General features: G+C 39.6%; 1 protein-coding gene across 11 annotated transcripts in view; it reads left to right on the plus strand.

The window, feature by feature from the left end:
- Positions 1–18,780, plus strand: part of ralgapb (Ral GTPase activating protein non-catalytic subunit beta) — a 111,195-nt gene that overhangs the window by 40,580 nt on the left and 51,835 nt on the right. For 7 of the 11 annotated variants that reach the window (XM_039767377.1, XM_039767381.1, XM_039767375.1 and 4 more), the window contains exons 7-10: positions 482–660; positions 4,830–4,981; positions 6,744–6,960; positions 13,079–13,114. In XM_039767377.1, coding sequence (XP_039623311.1) covers positions 482–660; positions 4,830–4,981; positions 6,744–6,960; positions 13,079–13,114 — 584 coding nt within the window. The remainder of the gene's footprint in view (positions 1–481; positions 661–4,829; positions 4,982–6,743; positions 6,961–13,078; positions 13,115–18,780) is intronic. The other 4 variants (XM_039767384.1, XM_039767385.1, XM_039767386.1 and 1 more) reach the window with 1 other exon arrangement.

Consider the following 18,780-nt stretch of genomic DNA (forward strand, 5'->3'; position numbering starts at 1 on the left):
GCTTACTTTCTTTCATTTAAATTCAGGATTCAGAGCTTAACTGTTTTTGTAAAAGTTATCAAAGGAGAGGAGTTAAAAGGTTGTTGTTTAGATTAAGGCTACAAGAAAATTGAGTCAGGTCTGTGCTGCCACAGGCACTTTGTTTCATATTGTGTATTTTATAATGGAAGCCACTGGTTTCTATCCCTCTAGCTAGATATGTAAAACTTCAGAATTATTGGTGCAACTCTCAGAAATGGGTAAAAACAAGCATATGAAAGAGCAGTTCAAATATTCCTTATAATCTTTGGTGAAATTGCTTGATGGTTATCTAAAGAAAACCTTTCCTACAAGAACATTGTTTTATTTAGAGAGCAGTGTATTATTTCAAGAACATATAGATCACCATTATTGTCCTCTTTTATTGCACTGGGAGTTTATCAAGCACAAATAAAGAAAAGTGGAAGACTAACATGTTTACGTTGTTATTCTTCTTTTCCAGTAACCCTGTGGATCTCAGTAATCCGGCCATCATCAGCTCAACACCCAAGTTTCAAGAGCAGCTGTTGAATGTCAGTGGTGTTCCTCATGAAGTCATTCAGCATCCCTGCCTCAAACAGTTGCCTCAGATATTCTTCCGTGCAATGCGTGGGATCAGCTGCCTAGTGGATGCTTTCCTAGGTAAACTTTGAGAAGTGTGGAGCCTTACTCTGGTTTGCTGCAGGCCTGGTTTAAAACACAAGTAGGAAAGAAAGCACCATACTGTTCATTCAAGTCAAAACCATGAAAAATAAAAGTGCTTAATAGGGCTTTTTATCTTCCCATGATACTTCTGCCGGTTGTAGTGATGGGTTTGGGTACAAAATGGCCATGTTGAATGGCTAGTGCTTATGTCCGTGGAGTGGAGCAAAAGTCTCCTCCTCAAAGTGAAGCATTTGACATCGGTTTTGTGTGGTTTTAAAACACACTTAAACAGGGCACCAGTGAATCCTTTTATGCCGAAGAGGAAGAGTTAGAAATTGATGTTTGACCCCCATTTGAATGTAGAAGGTGGACCCCATTCACAAGAATGTAAGGTGTGGATAATTTGTGCATCTTTGCAAGTCCAGCCATTTTAATCACACTAATTGCGGTTGGACGGCAGCACACACACAACTGTCTATTTACTGTCACAGTGAGCGGCGTCCGGCTGGGTCTCTGTGTTTAGGGCCTCAGTTAAATTCAGTGCACCGTAGCCTGTGACCAAAACATTATTGGGTCTTGGACATTTTGCCAAATGGCATTGTAGCACGCTGCATCAGCTTGTGATGTGTTTGGTGACTGTCCTAGGCATATTAACTGATGCCACCCCAATCACTGAATTAGTATTGTAGATAGATAGATAGATAGATAAATAGATACTTTATTAATCCCAAGGGGAAATTCACATAATCCAGCAGCAGTATACTGATACAAAGAAACAATATTAAATTAAATAGTAATAAAAATGAAAAGAATTAAAATAAAATTAATGTTCGCATTTACTCCCCCGGGTGGAATTGAAGAGTCGCATAGTGTGGGGGAGGAACGATCTCCTCAGTCTGTCAGTGGAGCAGGACGGTGACAAAAGTCTGTCACTGAAGCTACTCCTCTGTCTGGAGATGACACTGTTAAGTGGATGCAGTGGATTCTTCATGATTGACAGGAGTTTGCTTAGTGCCCGTCGCTCTGCCACAGATGTTAAACTGTCCAACTTTAATCCTACAATGGAGCCTGCCTTCTTAACAAGTTTGTCCAGGCGTGAGGCGTCTTTCATCTTTATGCTGCCACCCCAGCACACCACCGCGTAGAAGAGGGCACTCGCCACAACCGTCTGGTAGAACATCTGCAGCATCTTACTGCAGATGTTGAAGGATGCCAACCTTCTCAGAAAGTATAGTCTGCTCTGACCTTTCTTACATAGAGTATCAGTATTGGCAGTCCAGTCCAATTTGTCATCCAGCTGCACTCCCAGATATTTATAGGTATGCACCCTCTGCACACAGTCACCTCTGATGATCACAGGGTCCATGAGGGGCCTGGGCCTCCTAAAATCCACCACCAGCTCCTTGGTCTTGCTGGTGTTAAGGTGTAAGTGGTTTGAGTCGCACCATTTAACAAAGTCTTTGATTAACTTTCTGTACTCCTCCTCCTGCCCACTCCTGATGCAGCCCACAATAACAGTGTCATCAGCGAACTTTTGCACATGGCAGGACTCCGAGTCATATTGGAAGTCTGATGTATATAGATTGAACAGGACCGGAGAAAGTCCAGTCCCCTGCGGCGCCCCTGTATTGCTGCACACAATGTCAGACCTGCAGTTTATTGTATTAAACATGCATTGTCTGGTATGATTTGTTTCACATAAAAATCAACACATTTTATTAACCTTGCATTTGGTGGATTCTTTTGTACGATTACTTCACTCAATTTTATATCCTTAACAAAAAATATTAGTGGAAGATAAATCTGCCGAATATGGCATATGGAGGAGAGCCAAGTGCTCAGCAAAATTTTCTGAAACTGGAAAGCATAGTGGGTATCAGGGAATTGTCACAATGCAAATATTAATACAAGAATCAACACCTTCTGTGCCTGCTGTTTAGTTTTGTGGAATTTTATCTGATGAGCATCACATCTGTTTGGCGCAGGCTTTGGCCTAGACAGAAGAAGAGCAGATTCACATTGTTTATAGTGCCCACTGTGAAATACCCTTGTGGTAATGCTCATTGTCACTCTTTGGCACAATTTATATATGCAGTAAATGCTAGTTTGGCCTTTTTGCTGTATTGACCAGATAATTCCCAATTATAGTGGCCCACCACTACTCACATTGATAATAAATCTTAGGTTATAATTTAACCAGTCATCCCCCAGCATGCTGGCGTAAATCAGGTGATGAGAAACCCCTCAGTGTAGCCAGGCTTAGTGCAGAATCAGGGTTTATGGAATGGCTCCTGTGTACCTTAAGCCAGAATACTTGTGTTGACTTGACTTTCATGTGTACAGTAAGTTAGAGTAACATGGCCAGTGATAATGGCTGCCTGAGGTGTTGGTCCTTGAAATGCGTCCCTGAGACATTGTGTGTCATTTGAATTGCATAAAGGGTCATGGGAATCTGAACCAAACTGTTGAGCAATGTGCTTGAAGCATAAACCTTGACAACATTTACGAAGTATCTGCATGAAATATTATGACAGCTTAGCTATTCACTAAGCAAAAGAGCTTGATGGGCCGAGTGGTCCCCTCTCGTTTGTCAAATGTCTTATGTTCTAGTACAGTTAGTATACACTGGGGAGAATGGGCCTGACCTCGCTGTCATTGATGGGCAAGAGCTCCTAGAGGTTATGAGAACTTGGCACAGTTATGATGTTTTTTGTTTGTTCATTTACAGTGGGTATAAAAAAGAATCCCCCCCTTCGAAATATTCCCTTTTTTTTTTTTTTTTGCTTTATAGCCTTAAATGAAAACACACAAACCAACCTTTTTTTTCCAACTTTACTTACTCAAGGCTACCAATTGCCACTTTGAAGGAGTTACAGGATTTTATGGCAAAGAGTGGTCATGTAATTCATTTATTAATCTCAGTATGTCTTGCTTTTGATTTGTTATAATTTTTCTGAACTATAGCTGTGATATCTTTTACTTGGATGTTAAACATTGCATTGTGTAAGTAAATTTAGGAAGAAATATTTTTTTGTGTGTTTTCATTTAAGGCTGTAAAGCAAAAAAAAATGGGACTATTTCAAAGGAGGGGATTCTTTTCTATACCCACTGTATCTCTTAATCCGAGTTTGAGAACATTTTTACTCATATTCGATTTTTTAACATTAGCTTTCCTGTATACTTTTATATAGTATTTATGATCGTTTGTATTCAGTTGTTTTTATGGAGGTGTTTGATGTCTTGTGCCTACTACCCTTAGCAGTTCCACCTGCCTCTAGTTATTTGTGTGTCTAAAATGCCTGTGAACTTGTTCTCTCCATAGGCGTTACCGTCGCTCGGAGCAGTATACGCGAAAGGCTGCCGTCTTATGGTATACAAAGCTAATTTCAGCCCCAGATGTAATCAGACGGGAGCGACTCAAAATGATTTGGGCAGAAGGGCTTATAAACCAATGCATTGATTCCACGTGGAAAAAGGCAACTGAGAGTCGGCAAGAACAGCATTCTGTTTGCGACCCTATATAATTTAATTTCAGACAAAATGCCTTAGGTTATTATTTTTTTATTTTTCAAGGAGATATTCGTTTCTGAACATTCTGGAAAGAAACAAAAATGTGAATTTTTAAATTTGTGGAGCAGTATAAGGGGGAATTCAGGTGCTCATATAGAATGCTGTGAATTTCAAATAGAATGCTGTGAACTGCTCATACTTCTCTAGTTGTGTATACCGACACTTTGGGCTCTTCATTCTTTTTCACAAATAAAACGAGTAATTGCATGCTGACTGTTTGAAAAAAACATTTATAATTGGGAGCATGGAGTTAAAACCCACTGAAAGAACTTGTATACGTTTTTTCCCTATTGAATCATCTTCATCACACATGCATGGAAAATTGTTGTTTTTAAGAAAATTAATAATCATATCACTGTTTTCACACTTATGGGCACATCATCTAAAAATTAATTGTTGGGGTTAGATAATCTGGAGAGGAAAAAAGCTTTTCAGCTCTAATGTTATTTACAGAGGTAGCTATTATAATACAATCAGTCATGTGCATCGCGTGGGCTGTGGTTTTGTATTTTTGTTTTTATTTTTTTGCTTTTTTCATTCTTGCATAGTTTTTTTGTGTCTTTTTTCTTTCCCCTCCTTCCTTCCTCTCTTTATAGGAATTTCTCGGCCCAGGTCAGACAGCGCTCCACCGACACCAGTAAACAGACTCACCATGCCTCAAACCACTTCTACAGCCAACACTACCCCACCGCACAGCCGGAGACATCGGGCTGTCACTGGAAACAAGACGACCATGAAAACCACTTCAGTAAGTTTCACTTTAAAGGTAATCTGACCCCTAGCGTGGGTAGCATCGTCTTTAAAAGTTGATTTTTATAAGTTTTTGCTTCTGAATTGGAAACCAAGATTGGACCCACACATTACAGAAAGGTCTTTCAAGGTCTGACTTAGTTTGACCATTTATAATGTCTGGAATATATATATATATATATATATATATATCATTTGAAGAAATTAACATTGCATTCAATGAAGTTACACTTAGCAACAAGGGACTTCATAAAACTAGGAAAACAATAATGAAAAGATAAAAAAAATTCAGAAAGTAAAAAAAATGGAAAGCAACGGAACAGAATTCAACATCCACCCAAGAGAAAGTGAGGAGAGCCGACAGCAATGACAAATATAGTTAGAAAAAGACAAAAAAAATGAAGAAGGGAAAACGTCCTTTTCACCCCCGAAATATATAAATGTTTATTCTAAAATCGAATTAGTTTAGTCTGGCAATGTGTCAAAAAAAGTTTTGAACAGAACATCTGGAATATTTTGAAACTGGAGTCTGCTCAGGTGGTGTCTTAAAATCTGTCAACGTGCTAATCAGTAAGCAGAGTGATCCATCTAAATAAACAGCATATAAGCACGTAGACAGTAAATTAAAAAGGGCCCCCATTTTTGTAATTGGTGTTGGCATGTAGTCAGGTGGCAGTGAGACACATAATGTGCAGTGCAGAGGTCAGATTTAAATATAAGTGATAGCAAAGGAATGTGTTTAGATTTCACATTTTTTGTTTTTGGTCATTATGTGTTGTTTTATGTTTTAAGGAGATTAATAACAGTACAGTAAGTAGGGTTTGCTATGTGGTTCTGTAATGTACTAATTAAACTGGGCTTATCCACCTATGGTAGTCTGCGGCAGTGTTTCTCAACCAGTGGGTCGTGTTTGGTCATTGCAGGGTCTCAAGCACATGAGGAAAATAAAAAGGACCAAAAAAGACTGTGAAACCAAGTTAAAGGAATCGACAGTACTGTGCGTTATTTATTTAATTTTCTAATCACGCATATTTCGTGTGGCACTCTTCTATTTTGTTTCCCTTTTGTAACGACGATCATCTCTCGAAGGCAGAGCCCAGCCTGCTCTTCTGATTGCACATGTTTCACCAAAGGGAGAAATACCCTATTACACCCACTCTTCAGATCACACTCCTTTCCACCAAGGGGAACCCTCCCTACTTCTTTGATTTTAGCCTGTGGGTTGTCAGGAAATTACATTTAAAACTGGATCCTGAAGATGTAAAAGATTGAGAAACACTGATCTAAGGGGACTGAGATGAAACAAGAAGACTGTGTTGGGGTCTTGACACCCAAACCAGGTTTTCGCTAATCCAGCAAGTCTTAATCTTAATATACTTGGTTAACTTGCCACTGATGCTGACCAAATAGGTTCTCTTCACACAAAAGGTGGTAGCGTTCTGTATTAAACTGCCAAGCTGAGCTTGAGGCCTGATGACTATTAAGAACCATCTCGAAGCGCAGCAGGTCAGCAACTAGTTACCTCAGTGAATGTGTAACCTGAGTTTCCTTGTAAAATTTGTATCTTTTTGATTGAAGTTATGTAATGAAATTGTTATAATTGTGCAATTTTTGATTACAAGCATAGTTTAGTTAATACGCCTTTTTTTTCTATTGTATTAGATGTTCTGGCTCCATGGATGACGGCTCTTGCAGTTAATGAGTCTTTCACACCTGGCAAATTTCTCTGTGAATCAATATATTTTTCTCCCCTTCTGCAGGGCAACACCACCCACATTCCAAAAGTTCAGCATCAGACATCAACCAGTTCACCACTGTCTAGTCCAAATCAGACTTGCTCAGAGCCACGTCCACTGCCAGCACCAACAAGGCCAAAGGTCAACAGCATCCTCAACCTCTTTGGGCAGTGGTTGTTTGATGCAGCGTTGGTTCACTGTAAGCTGCATAATGGAATGAACAGGGACAGCAGCATGACTGGTAAGAAAAGGTGCCAAAGTATGTTGTATTGTGTCTGTTTATCTTCTTTCAAATTTCCTACCTGCAAGATTAAATAAAATAGTTACATTTACTCAGACGCTTCACAGTGACTTTCCTGCTTTTGCAAATGCTTTTTAGCTTAACCCCGTTCAGCTCAGTTACAATCAACTTTTAATTGGAGAACCAGCATGCCCAAAGCCTTTCTCAAGTCAAAGCACTCCTGGCAGTCAGAACTGTTAATCAAACACTAAATTGTAGTGAGAGGGGGCTCAGAGTATGGGAGGTAAGAGTGTTCAGCCAACCTTGGTGTGTCTATCGTGGTCCTGGTTACTGATTAAAGGCCCCCATTGTTCTGTTGTCAGTATTATTTGTGCATTTCTGTAAAAAAAGTACCTTGCTTTTAAGTGTGTGTCTTTCTAATTACCTGTTTACTAACTTTGAAAATGCACAGTTAAATAGCCTTAAACATGATATAAAACTGTTCTGGAACCCCAATCAGATTAGATGGACAATTCTATCAAAACAGTAAAGGTACTTCCATCATATAGCGATCAGCCACAACATTAAAACCACTTGCTGGTGAGGTGAATAACATTGATTATCTCAATACACTGGCATCTCTGAAGGCGTGGGATATATTAGGCAGCAAGTGAATGGTGAGTTCTTAATGGTGATACATTGAAAGCAGGAAAAATAAACAAGCAAAAGCATCTGAGAGACTCTGACAAGGGTCAAATTGTAATGACTAGGCGACTGGGTTAGAGCAGCACCAAGACGGCAGGTCCTCTGGGGTGTTCCTGGCATGCAGTGATTAATATCTACCAAAAATTGTCTAAGGAAAGACAACTGGAGAAGCTGTGAGTTGTGAGTGCTCAAGGCTCATTAATGTGCAATGGGAGCGAGGGAGGACTAACCCGTATGGCCCAATCCCACACAGTATTGCAGCTTACTACCTATAGGGCTGCAGACTTGCCAGTGCCTATGCTGACACCTGTCCACTGCCCAGAGTGCTTACTGTGGGCACATGAGCATCAGAACTTGAGCTTGTAGCAATGGAAGGAGGTGGCCAGGCCTGATGACTCACGTTTTCATACAGATTATGTGGACCGCCAGGCTCGTGTGCGTTGTTTACCTGTGGAAGAGATAAGAGCAGGATGCACTATGGGATAAAGGCAAGCCAACTGAGGCAGTGTGATGCTGGGAAAGCTTGAGTCCTGGCATTCATGTGGATGTTACTTTGACACGTACCTCCTGCCTAACGATTGTTGCAGGCCGTGCACACCCCTTCATGACAACACTATACCAAAGGACACCTTCAGAGGTCTTGTGGAGTCCATGCCTTGAAGGGTCAGAGTTGTTTTGGTGGCACGAGGGGGGACCAGCACTGCATTAGGCAGTTGGCTTTAATGTTGTGGCTGATCAGTGTGGTATGTCATACAAATACAGATAAAATCCAGTAGCACTAAATGTCTGAACATGAGCAGTGTTCCTTATTTATTAAAAAAGAAGGTAAATGTTAAGTTTCTTTTCTTTGTAACAGTGTTAAAGATTTCAGTTCTGCCTTCATTTTGCTCTGTAGCTTGACATCCAGACAACTTTGGCACACCAGTACACTGAACTCTTCACTACAGCGCTTGATAAAATGATTCTAAAATCAAAGCATTAAAATTGCTTTTTAGCCTGCTGTTTTATTAATGTTAAGGTTCTGAAAGGATTGCCATTTTACAAACTCAACATAAATTGTAAAATTAGCTTAAAAATAAATTGTGTAGTTTTTAAGCATTCAAAGACCCTTGCCATCTTAACTAAAAACTCGGCTGCCATGCAATTTCTTATTTAATATTCATATTATAATTAGCATGAACAATTTTGTCTCAAAAATAAAGCATGCTGGATTAAAAGTATGGCATGTAAGTACACCTGTACATGTGATTTGTTAGTGTCACAACACCGGTACCGCCATCAGGAATTGTGTCTAATTTGTGTATTGAACAAAGCAATTAATCCGGAAAGTGTCATTGCAACAATGCGACATGTAAGTCAAGGTAGAAGGAAGGCCCAAGAGACACCCTGCGTCACTAAGCCCCCTCACCATCTCAATCACATAAATGTAGGAGCACATTTTTATGTTTTCCAGGCAAGGCTCCATCCAGGAATAGAAGCATCTCGACTGCTCTTATAGTCCTGAATTATTCCTTTCTGTCAGCCCAGGGGATTTTTCTCAGTTTTTCAAGGCGTAGCGTCAAGGCGTACAGAACGTTTCACACCTTATGTGATTGGTGATAATGGACACTGTGAGGCCTGTGACACTGCTCTGCACAGGACATCACATGTCTAGAACTGATATAAAAAGTTTGTAATATAATAGTTCTGGTTAAGCTCAGTTTGGTGTTTCTGTTAGTTGAGGATAATACCATATTCTAATTTAAGTTAAGAATCATTAAAAAAAAAATGAGATTTCAAAATCTTGTATCACTTTAGTTTAGTCGTATTTTTAGAGAAAATGGTCAAAAACACATTTAGTATTGATTTGGAAGCTATTTGTTGCTTTACACCATTTCTGTCTTGAAAAGTGTAACATGCCTGTGATTTTTGCAGCAGCAACCGTGACTTCCTTTCTTCTAAGTCAGGAGTGTCGAACTCCGGGCCTGGAGGGCCGCAGTAGCTGCAGGTTTTCATTCTCACCCTTTTCCTAATCAGTGACCAGTTTTCACTGCTAATTAACTCCTTTTCCCTTCATTTTAATAGCCCTGTTTTTAAGGATTCAGTCCTCTGAATTGATTCCTTTCTTCAATAAATGACAGCCAAACAGAAATGAAACATGAAAGGAGCCAACAGTTGAGCAGCTAAACTGGGATTTCAAAGTCCAACCAGTCTCTTAATGAGAAGCCAATTTTCTGTGTTAATTAAACTTATTTAATTCCACAGCTTGTTGCTGCTCTTATTCTGCCACAGCAGGCATTTCCAAAACTGTTGGAAGTTTTGGTGACCTGAGACATCAACCTTAATGAGACCTTCACCTTTCTTTATTTTCAGATATTGTGAGATGGGCATAGGTGGGCTAGTCACATGGCGGCTCGTTTTGTGTCTCATTTTTATTTGGCTGCTCATTAAGGAAAAAGAGACAGCTAAGAGGCCTGAGTCAAGTTAATTCAAATTAAGGCAAAAAGAAGTTCATTAGCATCTAAAATGGGTCACTAATGAAGAAGATGGTTAGAATGAAAACCTGCAGCTACTGTGGCCCTCCAGGACTGGAGTTCGACACCCGTGTTCTAAGTGGTCAGTATTGCAGATAATTCCAACAGATAATGTTATTCATATACTTGCCCCATGACAAAAGTCTGGCAATGCTGCACTCTTCTTAGAGACTGACACGTAGTGTAAGGATTTGCCTCTTCCAGCACACCACTCTCACAACATGATGTGATGCTATTTATCTACCTGGGATAGGGAAGTGTTCTCATCGTCATTCTCACTAACACCAGTGTTACTCGGTACAGACACTACTGCTAATAAATGAGAGGTTAAATTAGGAGAATTTTTGTACATTTTAACATAAACAATGAGAGGATGTGTGAACAATCCAGATCTGACCGATTCTTGGAACTTGATCCTAGAATTTCCTCAGCCAAGAGTTTTTTTGATGATTGAAAATTTAATTCCTGTCCTTGTGTAAGCCATTGTTTCATTGTGGAATCACACCATGACCATTCCTAGTTTGGACATTTGCAATGTGATCTCTGCTGGTGGCCAGCCTCCTACCGCTCAGCATAAAAGGAGTTGCTTCTGATGTCCTTTGTATTCCAGACATTGCAAGTTCACAGCTGGGCACTGAGAAGGATTCTGGTGTGATTCCCTGACGAGCCAGCAATGCTGCTAAACGTCAAAGTGAAGCAAATAAAACTTGTTTACTGAGTAAACCAATCATAGCAGATTTCCGTTCACAACTAGTTGGTTGCTTTTACATGCAATCCCACATGTCGATTATTTTTTACCAGGCCCAACTGAGTGCTATCCACTTTCATTGCTAATAAAGTGAAGTTTTCTTTTAAAGCAATTAAAGGAGAGTTGGCTGTAAAACACTTGATGTGCTTGACTGCTGTCATTCAGTGGCCTTTTGTTGTAGACATTTGTGATTCTGAGAACTGCAGAACTGGTGCAGATTTCAGGATCTTTATTACTTAGTCTAGGACTGTTGTTAAATATATTTAGAAGGGGGATCGATGTATTTGTAAAGCAGCTATTGAAAGAAGTTGGAATAAGCAGAAATAAATAGCTTAAAACAGGAGCACAATGACTCTGTCGTGAATGAGAATTCCACAGTCATCCTAATACTTGTCAAGGGCAACTACACACCCCAAAGGGTGGAAGCAAGCCAATATCTTATGAAGCAATGAACCCCACCTGAGAAATCACAATTACCTGGGACGCCAATTGCCCTGAAAGGGGGATCAAAAGAAACAGTTTTTGTGACCGAAATGTCTGCACATCCCCTTAAATGGAAGTCTGCAATGTGCACTTTAATCACGATGTCTGAGTTGTTTGATTTGCCATTTTAAATTGTGAAGCAGAGAGGGAATCAAGGAAAAACATGTCTTTGTCCCAAACATTTTGGAGGGCACTGCATTTCCACCTTAGTGTAATTTATTTGCCAGACCCTTCTTTCTTCAAAGCTACTTACAAAAAAATTAAATCTATAAAATGAGTTTTAGTGATTATAAAAAAAAAAATCTATCAAGTGAGCGATACAGAACAAAACCTTAATGTAAAGCTCACAATCAGACTCGACAGTAAGTTCCATTATATAACAAAAGAAAAAAAAAAATGGCGCTGGTGGGTGATGAACCAGATCAGTGCCATTGGCAAGAGGAAGCGGTCACGGAGTAACGTACAGGACTAAACTAAATGCAGCCTCTCTTTTTTTATTTACAATTGAAGCAAAAATATAGTACACATGACCGTTACATATTTTTTTTTCTTTAAGCCTTATTATTATTATAAGGATTGTGTTTTAAGTCAGCTAAGAAACAAACTGCATCCGAAGTAACTAAAATTAGCACTGTCGACACTCAAAATGTTCATTAAGACCCTCCAAAGTGGGGATTTCTTAAGATAAGACAATCAGTAAAATGGCAGTTTTCTATTGTCTTGTTTGCCGTCATGGATACTTGACAGTCCTAGCATAAAACGGCAGTAATTCATGAATTTCCAATGATGAGTGACTTTCTAGATGCTGGAGAATTATTACTGGAGCTGTATATCAGTGGAGTAGAAACATCTGTCCTCCAAGTGTGCTGTGCAGGGCTGTGTTTTAGAAGCCGAAGCTTGTCCATTTTAGTCAATAAATACATGCTCACCATTTAGAAACACAAATAGGCTGATCTTTGAGGTGATGTGCAAAAACACTGCAGTAGTGTATAGTGTGTCCGTATCAAAACAAATCTGAAAGTGGCCTGAGGTAAAACGAACAACCATTCGTCTACATTCAAGTGTCAGTTTTTGCCTTTTTGTTTTATACACAAATTCAAATTCTACTCAAATAGTGTCACTCGATCTGACAGCCCTAATGCATATACGTCTTCTTCTGTACAAATGTACAAATAACATAACACGTGTACTTTGTTTTGTGGTTTCAAATGATCCCAAAGTCTGCCCACTCCATGTTTTTTTTTTTTAAACCATTTTACTTAAAATTCCTATCTACCAAGCTTGATCTGGAGATTGGGGAGAAGGCAAAATGTGACATGAGAAAGAGGCATAGGGAAGCCTGACTTAAAAACGTAGATGTCTGAGCTGAAGGGGTTAATAAGGTAACTCTGTCCAAGCAAGGCGCAAATGCCAATAGCAGCCTACTGTGTGTTTCTCTTCTTCACTGTTCACATTTCTGCATGGAAATGGTGTCCTTGTCCCAGCTGTTCTAACCTGACTGCCAACCTTGTGTGTGGTTAGACATCCTGCTTTCCCCCCCGACACGGATCTAATTAGTCTAAAAGCTGAAAGACAGCTGCTTTTTTCTTTTGCATAGTGAAACAAAATCTTATTTCATCATCTTTTAAAGATATTTATAACTACTGCTCTCCTTTGATTTGTTTCCATTTTTATTTCTGTTATCTTGCAGCATCTTTTATCCAAATTCTTCTTTCTTATAAATCTTGTAAGTAGGAACAGTAGCTTCTCTTTCAACGCAGTCAGTTTCTTATCATTTGTCATCACCCCCTCCCCTTCATTTTTCCTCCTTTAATTTTTATCATTGCTGTCATCTAGTCTTTGTTACTGTTGCACTGTTTCTGAGGAAAGAGACTCCACTTCCTTCCTCTGTTTTTGAATGGGAAAGATTGCTTCTAGTATGTGATCAAACCATAAATCCCAAGACTGCACTAATCATGTTTTATTTTTCTTTGTAATTATTTAATTTAAAGTTGTCTTTCCCCCAGTTTGTTTAATTTTTGTGTGTTTTCCTAATGCATGAAGTGGATGTCTGTCTAGCAAAATGTTCATGAAAAGGCTCATGGGAAGTGACAGAGAGACTTTGCTGTAATCCTTCAGGCATTAAGTGTTTGCACGTTAGAAAGAGCTGAGGTATTACTTTATTACTCTACGCCATCTGAATGCAGGAAGCACAAAGAAACGGTGCAGAAAATTTTTGAAGGCGGGAGGGAAATTGGGGCTATTCATTATGTTGATTTGCTTCCCTGCCAGCTCAGTGAGTCTATGGACATTGTAGATGTTGTGCCAGTCCTGTTACCACTATAGGATTATGATACATTTAAAACAGCCAGTTTGATATTTTTGTGCTGACCCATTAGGCCTAATGCTGTTGGCTTCTCATTTACTGCTTGCACAGCCAGCATGAAAAAAGAAAAGTAATGCTGTGTTTAATGGCCAGTAGCCCTCCTAGTGAAGGTTACTGCTTGAAACCAATATCCACTTTCTGGTTGAGTGACTCGAACAAACTGACAGGTTACCTTCAAGTTTATTGTCTTGTGTACAAAGTGCAATGCAGTTCTTGCATGACTTGTCAGAATAGTAACAGTAACATAGCAAAAATACATTGTTGATAGCATAAAGGTGTGGGGCACCCAAAGGCAAATCCTGTACAACTAAAATGAAAACAAACTCGTGAAACAAATGGCATTGAGAAAAAAGTCTGTGTTTTCACTGCTCTAAGATGGCGGATCTTCCAGCTTTGAGGATTTCCAGCAGGAAGAGGTGGGTCCAGCCGGACAGATACCAGAGGTGACGTCGGTTAGTCTTTGGTCAGCAGAGAGAGGACAAGAAGAGACGATAGTACATAGCATCAACCCCTGAAACGGCACGATGTTACCATTACTAGAGCCCTTAAGCTGCCCCCTATGCACACACATGACAACACACAAACACACACACACACACTAAACATGCATAGAAAGAAACAAATTTGGCATATTAAAGTAAATACAATTTATACATTTAATTATTTTATCTTAAATTCTATTTACACAGTGGGTTCAGAAAGTATTCAGACACCTTCACTCTTTTCACATTTTGCTGTGTTGTAGCCTTGTGTTAAAATCATTTACATTTTTCACCAAATTTCACCAGGATAACAAAGCGAAAACAGGATTTTAGAATTTTTTGCAAATGTATTAAAAAAAAAAATGAAATATCAAATTAAGAGAAGTATTCAGACCCTTTACTCAATACTTGGTTGAAGCCCCTTTTTCAGTGATTCCAGCCTGCAGTCGTCTTGGGTCTGACACAACAAGCTTCACGCACCTGCACTTGGGGATTTTCTGCCATTTCTTCTCTGCAGATCCCCCGAAGCTCTGTCAGTCTCTATGGAGATCACCAGAGGACAGCTATTTTCAAGTCTCTCCAGAGATGTTTGGGTTCAAGTCCAAGCTCTGCCTCACAACTCAAGGGCCCTGAGGTCCAGAACACTCTTAAGAACAAATTTTCATTAAGGGTATCTCTATACTTTGCTCCATTCAAACCTGAGTAGTCTCTCAGGCCCTGCTGCTGAAAAACAACCCCACTGAATGCTGCTACCTCCATACTTCACTGTTGGAATGGTATTGAGCAGGTGACGAGCAGTGCCTGGTTTCCAGAGGATGTTTTTTTTTCTTCTTTTAAGTGCTTTTTTGCAAAATCCAAGTGGGCTTATATATAATTTTATTTTTTATTTTTTTACTGAAGAGAGGCTTCAGTGTCACCACTCTGTCATAAAAGTCCAGATCAAAGGAGTGTTGCAGTGGCGATTGTCCTTCTGGAAGCATAGTCCACCTCCACACAGGTTCTCCGCAGCCCAGACAGAGTGACCATAAGGGTCTTGGCCACTTCTCTTACCATGCACCCTCTGCTCAGTTTGGCCTGGTGGCCAGGTAATAGAGGAGTTGTGGCTGTTCCAAAGTTCACCTGTTTAAGAGTTATTGAGGTGACTGTGTTCTTCTGTAGCAGGATTTTTTTTTGTACCCTGAAATCTGTGCTTTGACAAAATCCTCTCTCTAAGTTTTGCAGGTAATTCCTTTGACCTCATGCCTTGGTTTTGCTCAACTGCGGGGCCTTCTGTAGACAGGTGTGTACCTTTTCTGATCAATCCAGACAAGACGTAGAAACATATCAATGATGGTCAATAGAAATGGGATGCACTGTAGTCAGATTTCAAGTGCCATAGCAAAGGGTCTGAATACTTGTGTCGATTAGTTTTTTATTTGTAATGGTCAGAGGTGGGTAGTAACGAGTTACATTTACTTGAGTAACTTTTAAAAGAAATTGTACTTCTAAAAGTAGTTTTACTGCACCATATGTTTTACTTTTACTTGAGTACATTTGTGAAGAAGAAACGCTACTCTTACTCCGCTACATTGGGCAACACTCGACTCGTTACTTTTTTTCATTTACACATTACACTATATTTTTGCCAAAGAGAAGCCACCAGTGGATCTACTGCATGACTGTTTCACCAACCAGACGTAGCAACAATAATCACAAGACTCTGTTTCACCAATCAGACATAGCCGTGCAGTCACATGACCACACACAAACTGTGGTGGCATACACACTGCCTGACTGCTTTGTCTGTGTATAGGAGATTGGCAGATCCCGCTACAATAAATAACCTCACTGTTCCTGTTTCAAGCTGAATAAAGATGGTGTCTTTAAAGTATTGAGACTCAACTTCGTGTTTTGGGGTGCAAGACGGGGACTCGCACGTCATAGCACACACACGTTGTCACAATGCTGCAGTAAACAGTATACGCTTGCATGCAGTGACCATATGAATGAGGCACACTGACTGACGATTGCCCCAGTGAGAGAGAGAAGAACCATCCGCTCAGTTGTGATCACGTGACGCTCGGCAGACATCGCGTATATGGACTATTTGTATTGCAAGATCTCGCTCGTTTATCATGTCAAAATTTATTTAAAATTTTAGCTCGTCTAACAAAACACTTGCAAAACAAGTTACTCGCAATCCAAGGTCCCACTATACATGAAAAATGAGAGCCATCTCCTGCTGAAGCTTAACCACTGGGGCACTGAGTGAAGAACAAGCACCTTTTAACCAAACATGCACAGACACAGACAGTCAAGGTAAAGTGAGACTTCTTGTACGCGCACAAGCTGCCTTGTTCTAATGTTATTTTCTATCAGCTGTGCTATTTGGAGAACAAGTGAATATGCAGTATTAGACTGTGAGTGTACAGGAGATCTCGGCACTGTAAGTAGTTTGCACTTTTCAAACATACATGTCACCTACTGTAGGTATCGGCTTCAAAAGCTTTGTTGTGAAAAACTGAGATTTGGAGCTTTGTGTTATTTGTGCATCTTTATTTTGTAAAGATGTGATTTATTTTTACTCATTTTTTGTTTTATTTGGAAATAGCAGAATTTGCACATTATTTTATTTTTTTGTCTGTCTTATTACAACATTTCTAAAAAAATTATTTATTATGTTCAAACAGTTACTCAGTACTTGAGTAGTCGTTTCACCAATTACTTTTTTACTCTTGACCAATTTTTTGGATGACTACTTTTTACTTCTAGTTGAGTAATATTATTTTGATGTAACGCTACTCTTACTTGAGTACAATTTTTGGCTACTCTACCCACCTTTGCAAACATTTCTAAAACCTTATTCCATCCAACCCGCTATATCCTAACTACAGGGTCACGGGGGTCAGCTGCAGCCAATCCCAGCCAACACAGGATGCAAGGCAAGCAACAAACCCCGGGCAGGGCGTCAGCACACCGCAGTAAAACCTTATTTTGTTTTCTCATTCTGGTGTATTGAGTGTTGCCTGCTGAGGAGAAAAAATAATTTAAATGATTTTAGCTTAAGGCTGCAATGCAGAAAGTGTGAAAAAGGTGAAGGAATCTGAATATGTTCTGAGCCCACTAAATGTGCACAAATACACGAACACATTCATTACAAGAACACCAACAGTATGTGGGAGTATGACTGGCTGCCCCGTGTGTGAAATATAGAAACACACTGACCTGCCACTTTTGCAGAGGTTTTCTTCCCTTGGTCTCTGGTGTCCATAACCTACACAGCCATTAAATAACAACTAGCCCGGACCTTCCTGTCTTCAGTTTAGTACAAGCTATCTTAGTGTTCACTAATAGGTGCTATGCTCGAGGAAACACAAGATGAAGGTGGTTTCTCTGTCTTGCTAAGAAGTGCAGTAATAATTCATCCCAATAGAGAGAGAGAGAGAATCCTCAATTAATGGTGAGAAACCTATCACTTTAATACTGAAGTTGGTTTCCAAATATTTTTTTTAACACACAGCTATTACATGCTGGATCAACATCATTAAGGTTATGTGTTCACAAGTGCAAATAAATGCAGTGACAGTAATGACGGGGGTTTGGAGTGGAGTGGTACAGGAGCTGCTTAAATTATGTTTCTGAATGTAATTGAACCCTGTCTTGTGCAAGGATATATTCCTGTATAACCCCTTACGATACGTCTACAGATTTGGGTGTATCCATTCTCACAGTCTGAGAGTCCTTTATGTGCCTTTTTGCAAAGTTCAGGTATTCTTCTATGTATCTGTCTTGCACCATATACAATATACAATATACATCAGTAGTTTAAAACACAGTGCACCTGTGTACACTAATGTTGTTTAGTGGGCAACTCAGTCTCCTCACTTAAGTAGAGGCAGACATAGCGCCTTGTGCAAGTCCAATACAGTCAGAGTTAGGACAGTGCACAGTTTCACAAAAATCAGTCACCCTGACAAGAGCTACACAATTGAAAATTGGAGGCATACGTCCCATTCCCTCTAAGACTGCAGTGTGTCAGATGGAGTGATTATGTCGAAGGAGAGCATGTCATTCTTTCTAGTCCCACAGTGCACAATGGTGGGTCTGAAAGAGCAAGAGTACTGGAGACATGCTAGTGCACGTGAGACTGAACTTGGAGTGCGGAGAGGAGCACATCTTGCCCTTTCTCATGCGTTTTGTTTCTAACAGTGAGCGAGAAAGAGTTGAGAGTATGAAGGCCCTTCATTCACAATACAAGGAGAAGGTGCCCTTCATGTCATGTGCATCTTTTGATTTTTACAGTTTAAAGTAATTTGTATAAAGTTGAACGCCTGACCTGTTTAATGCAGTGCAGGTTCCCAGGGAAAAGTTGAATTTATTTAACTATTTTGTGTAAGTTGAGGTTCTGCTGTACCTTTTATTTTCCATTTAAGCATTACCCTGTTTACACAGCACTTTAGGAAGATGGATGGATTTCTACTTAAAAGTTATATACAGTATATGTGTCTAAGTGTGTGTGTGTGTATATATAGAGATATATATATATATATCTATATATATATATAT

Source organism: Polypterus senegalus, chromosome 10, assembly GCF_016835505.1.
Source record: "Polypterus senegalus isolate Bchr_013 chromosome 10, ASM1683550v1, whole genome shotgun sequence".
NCBI classification, from domain to species: domain Eukaryota; kingdom Metazoa; phylum Chordata; class Cladistia; order Polypteriformes; family Polypteridae; genus Polypterus; species Polypterus senegalus.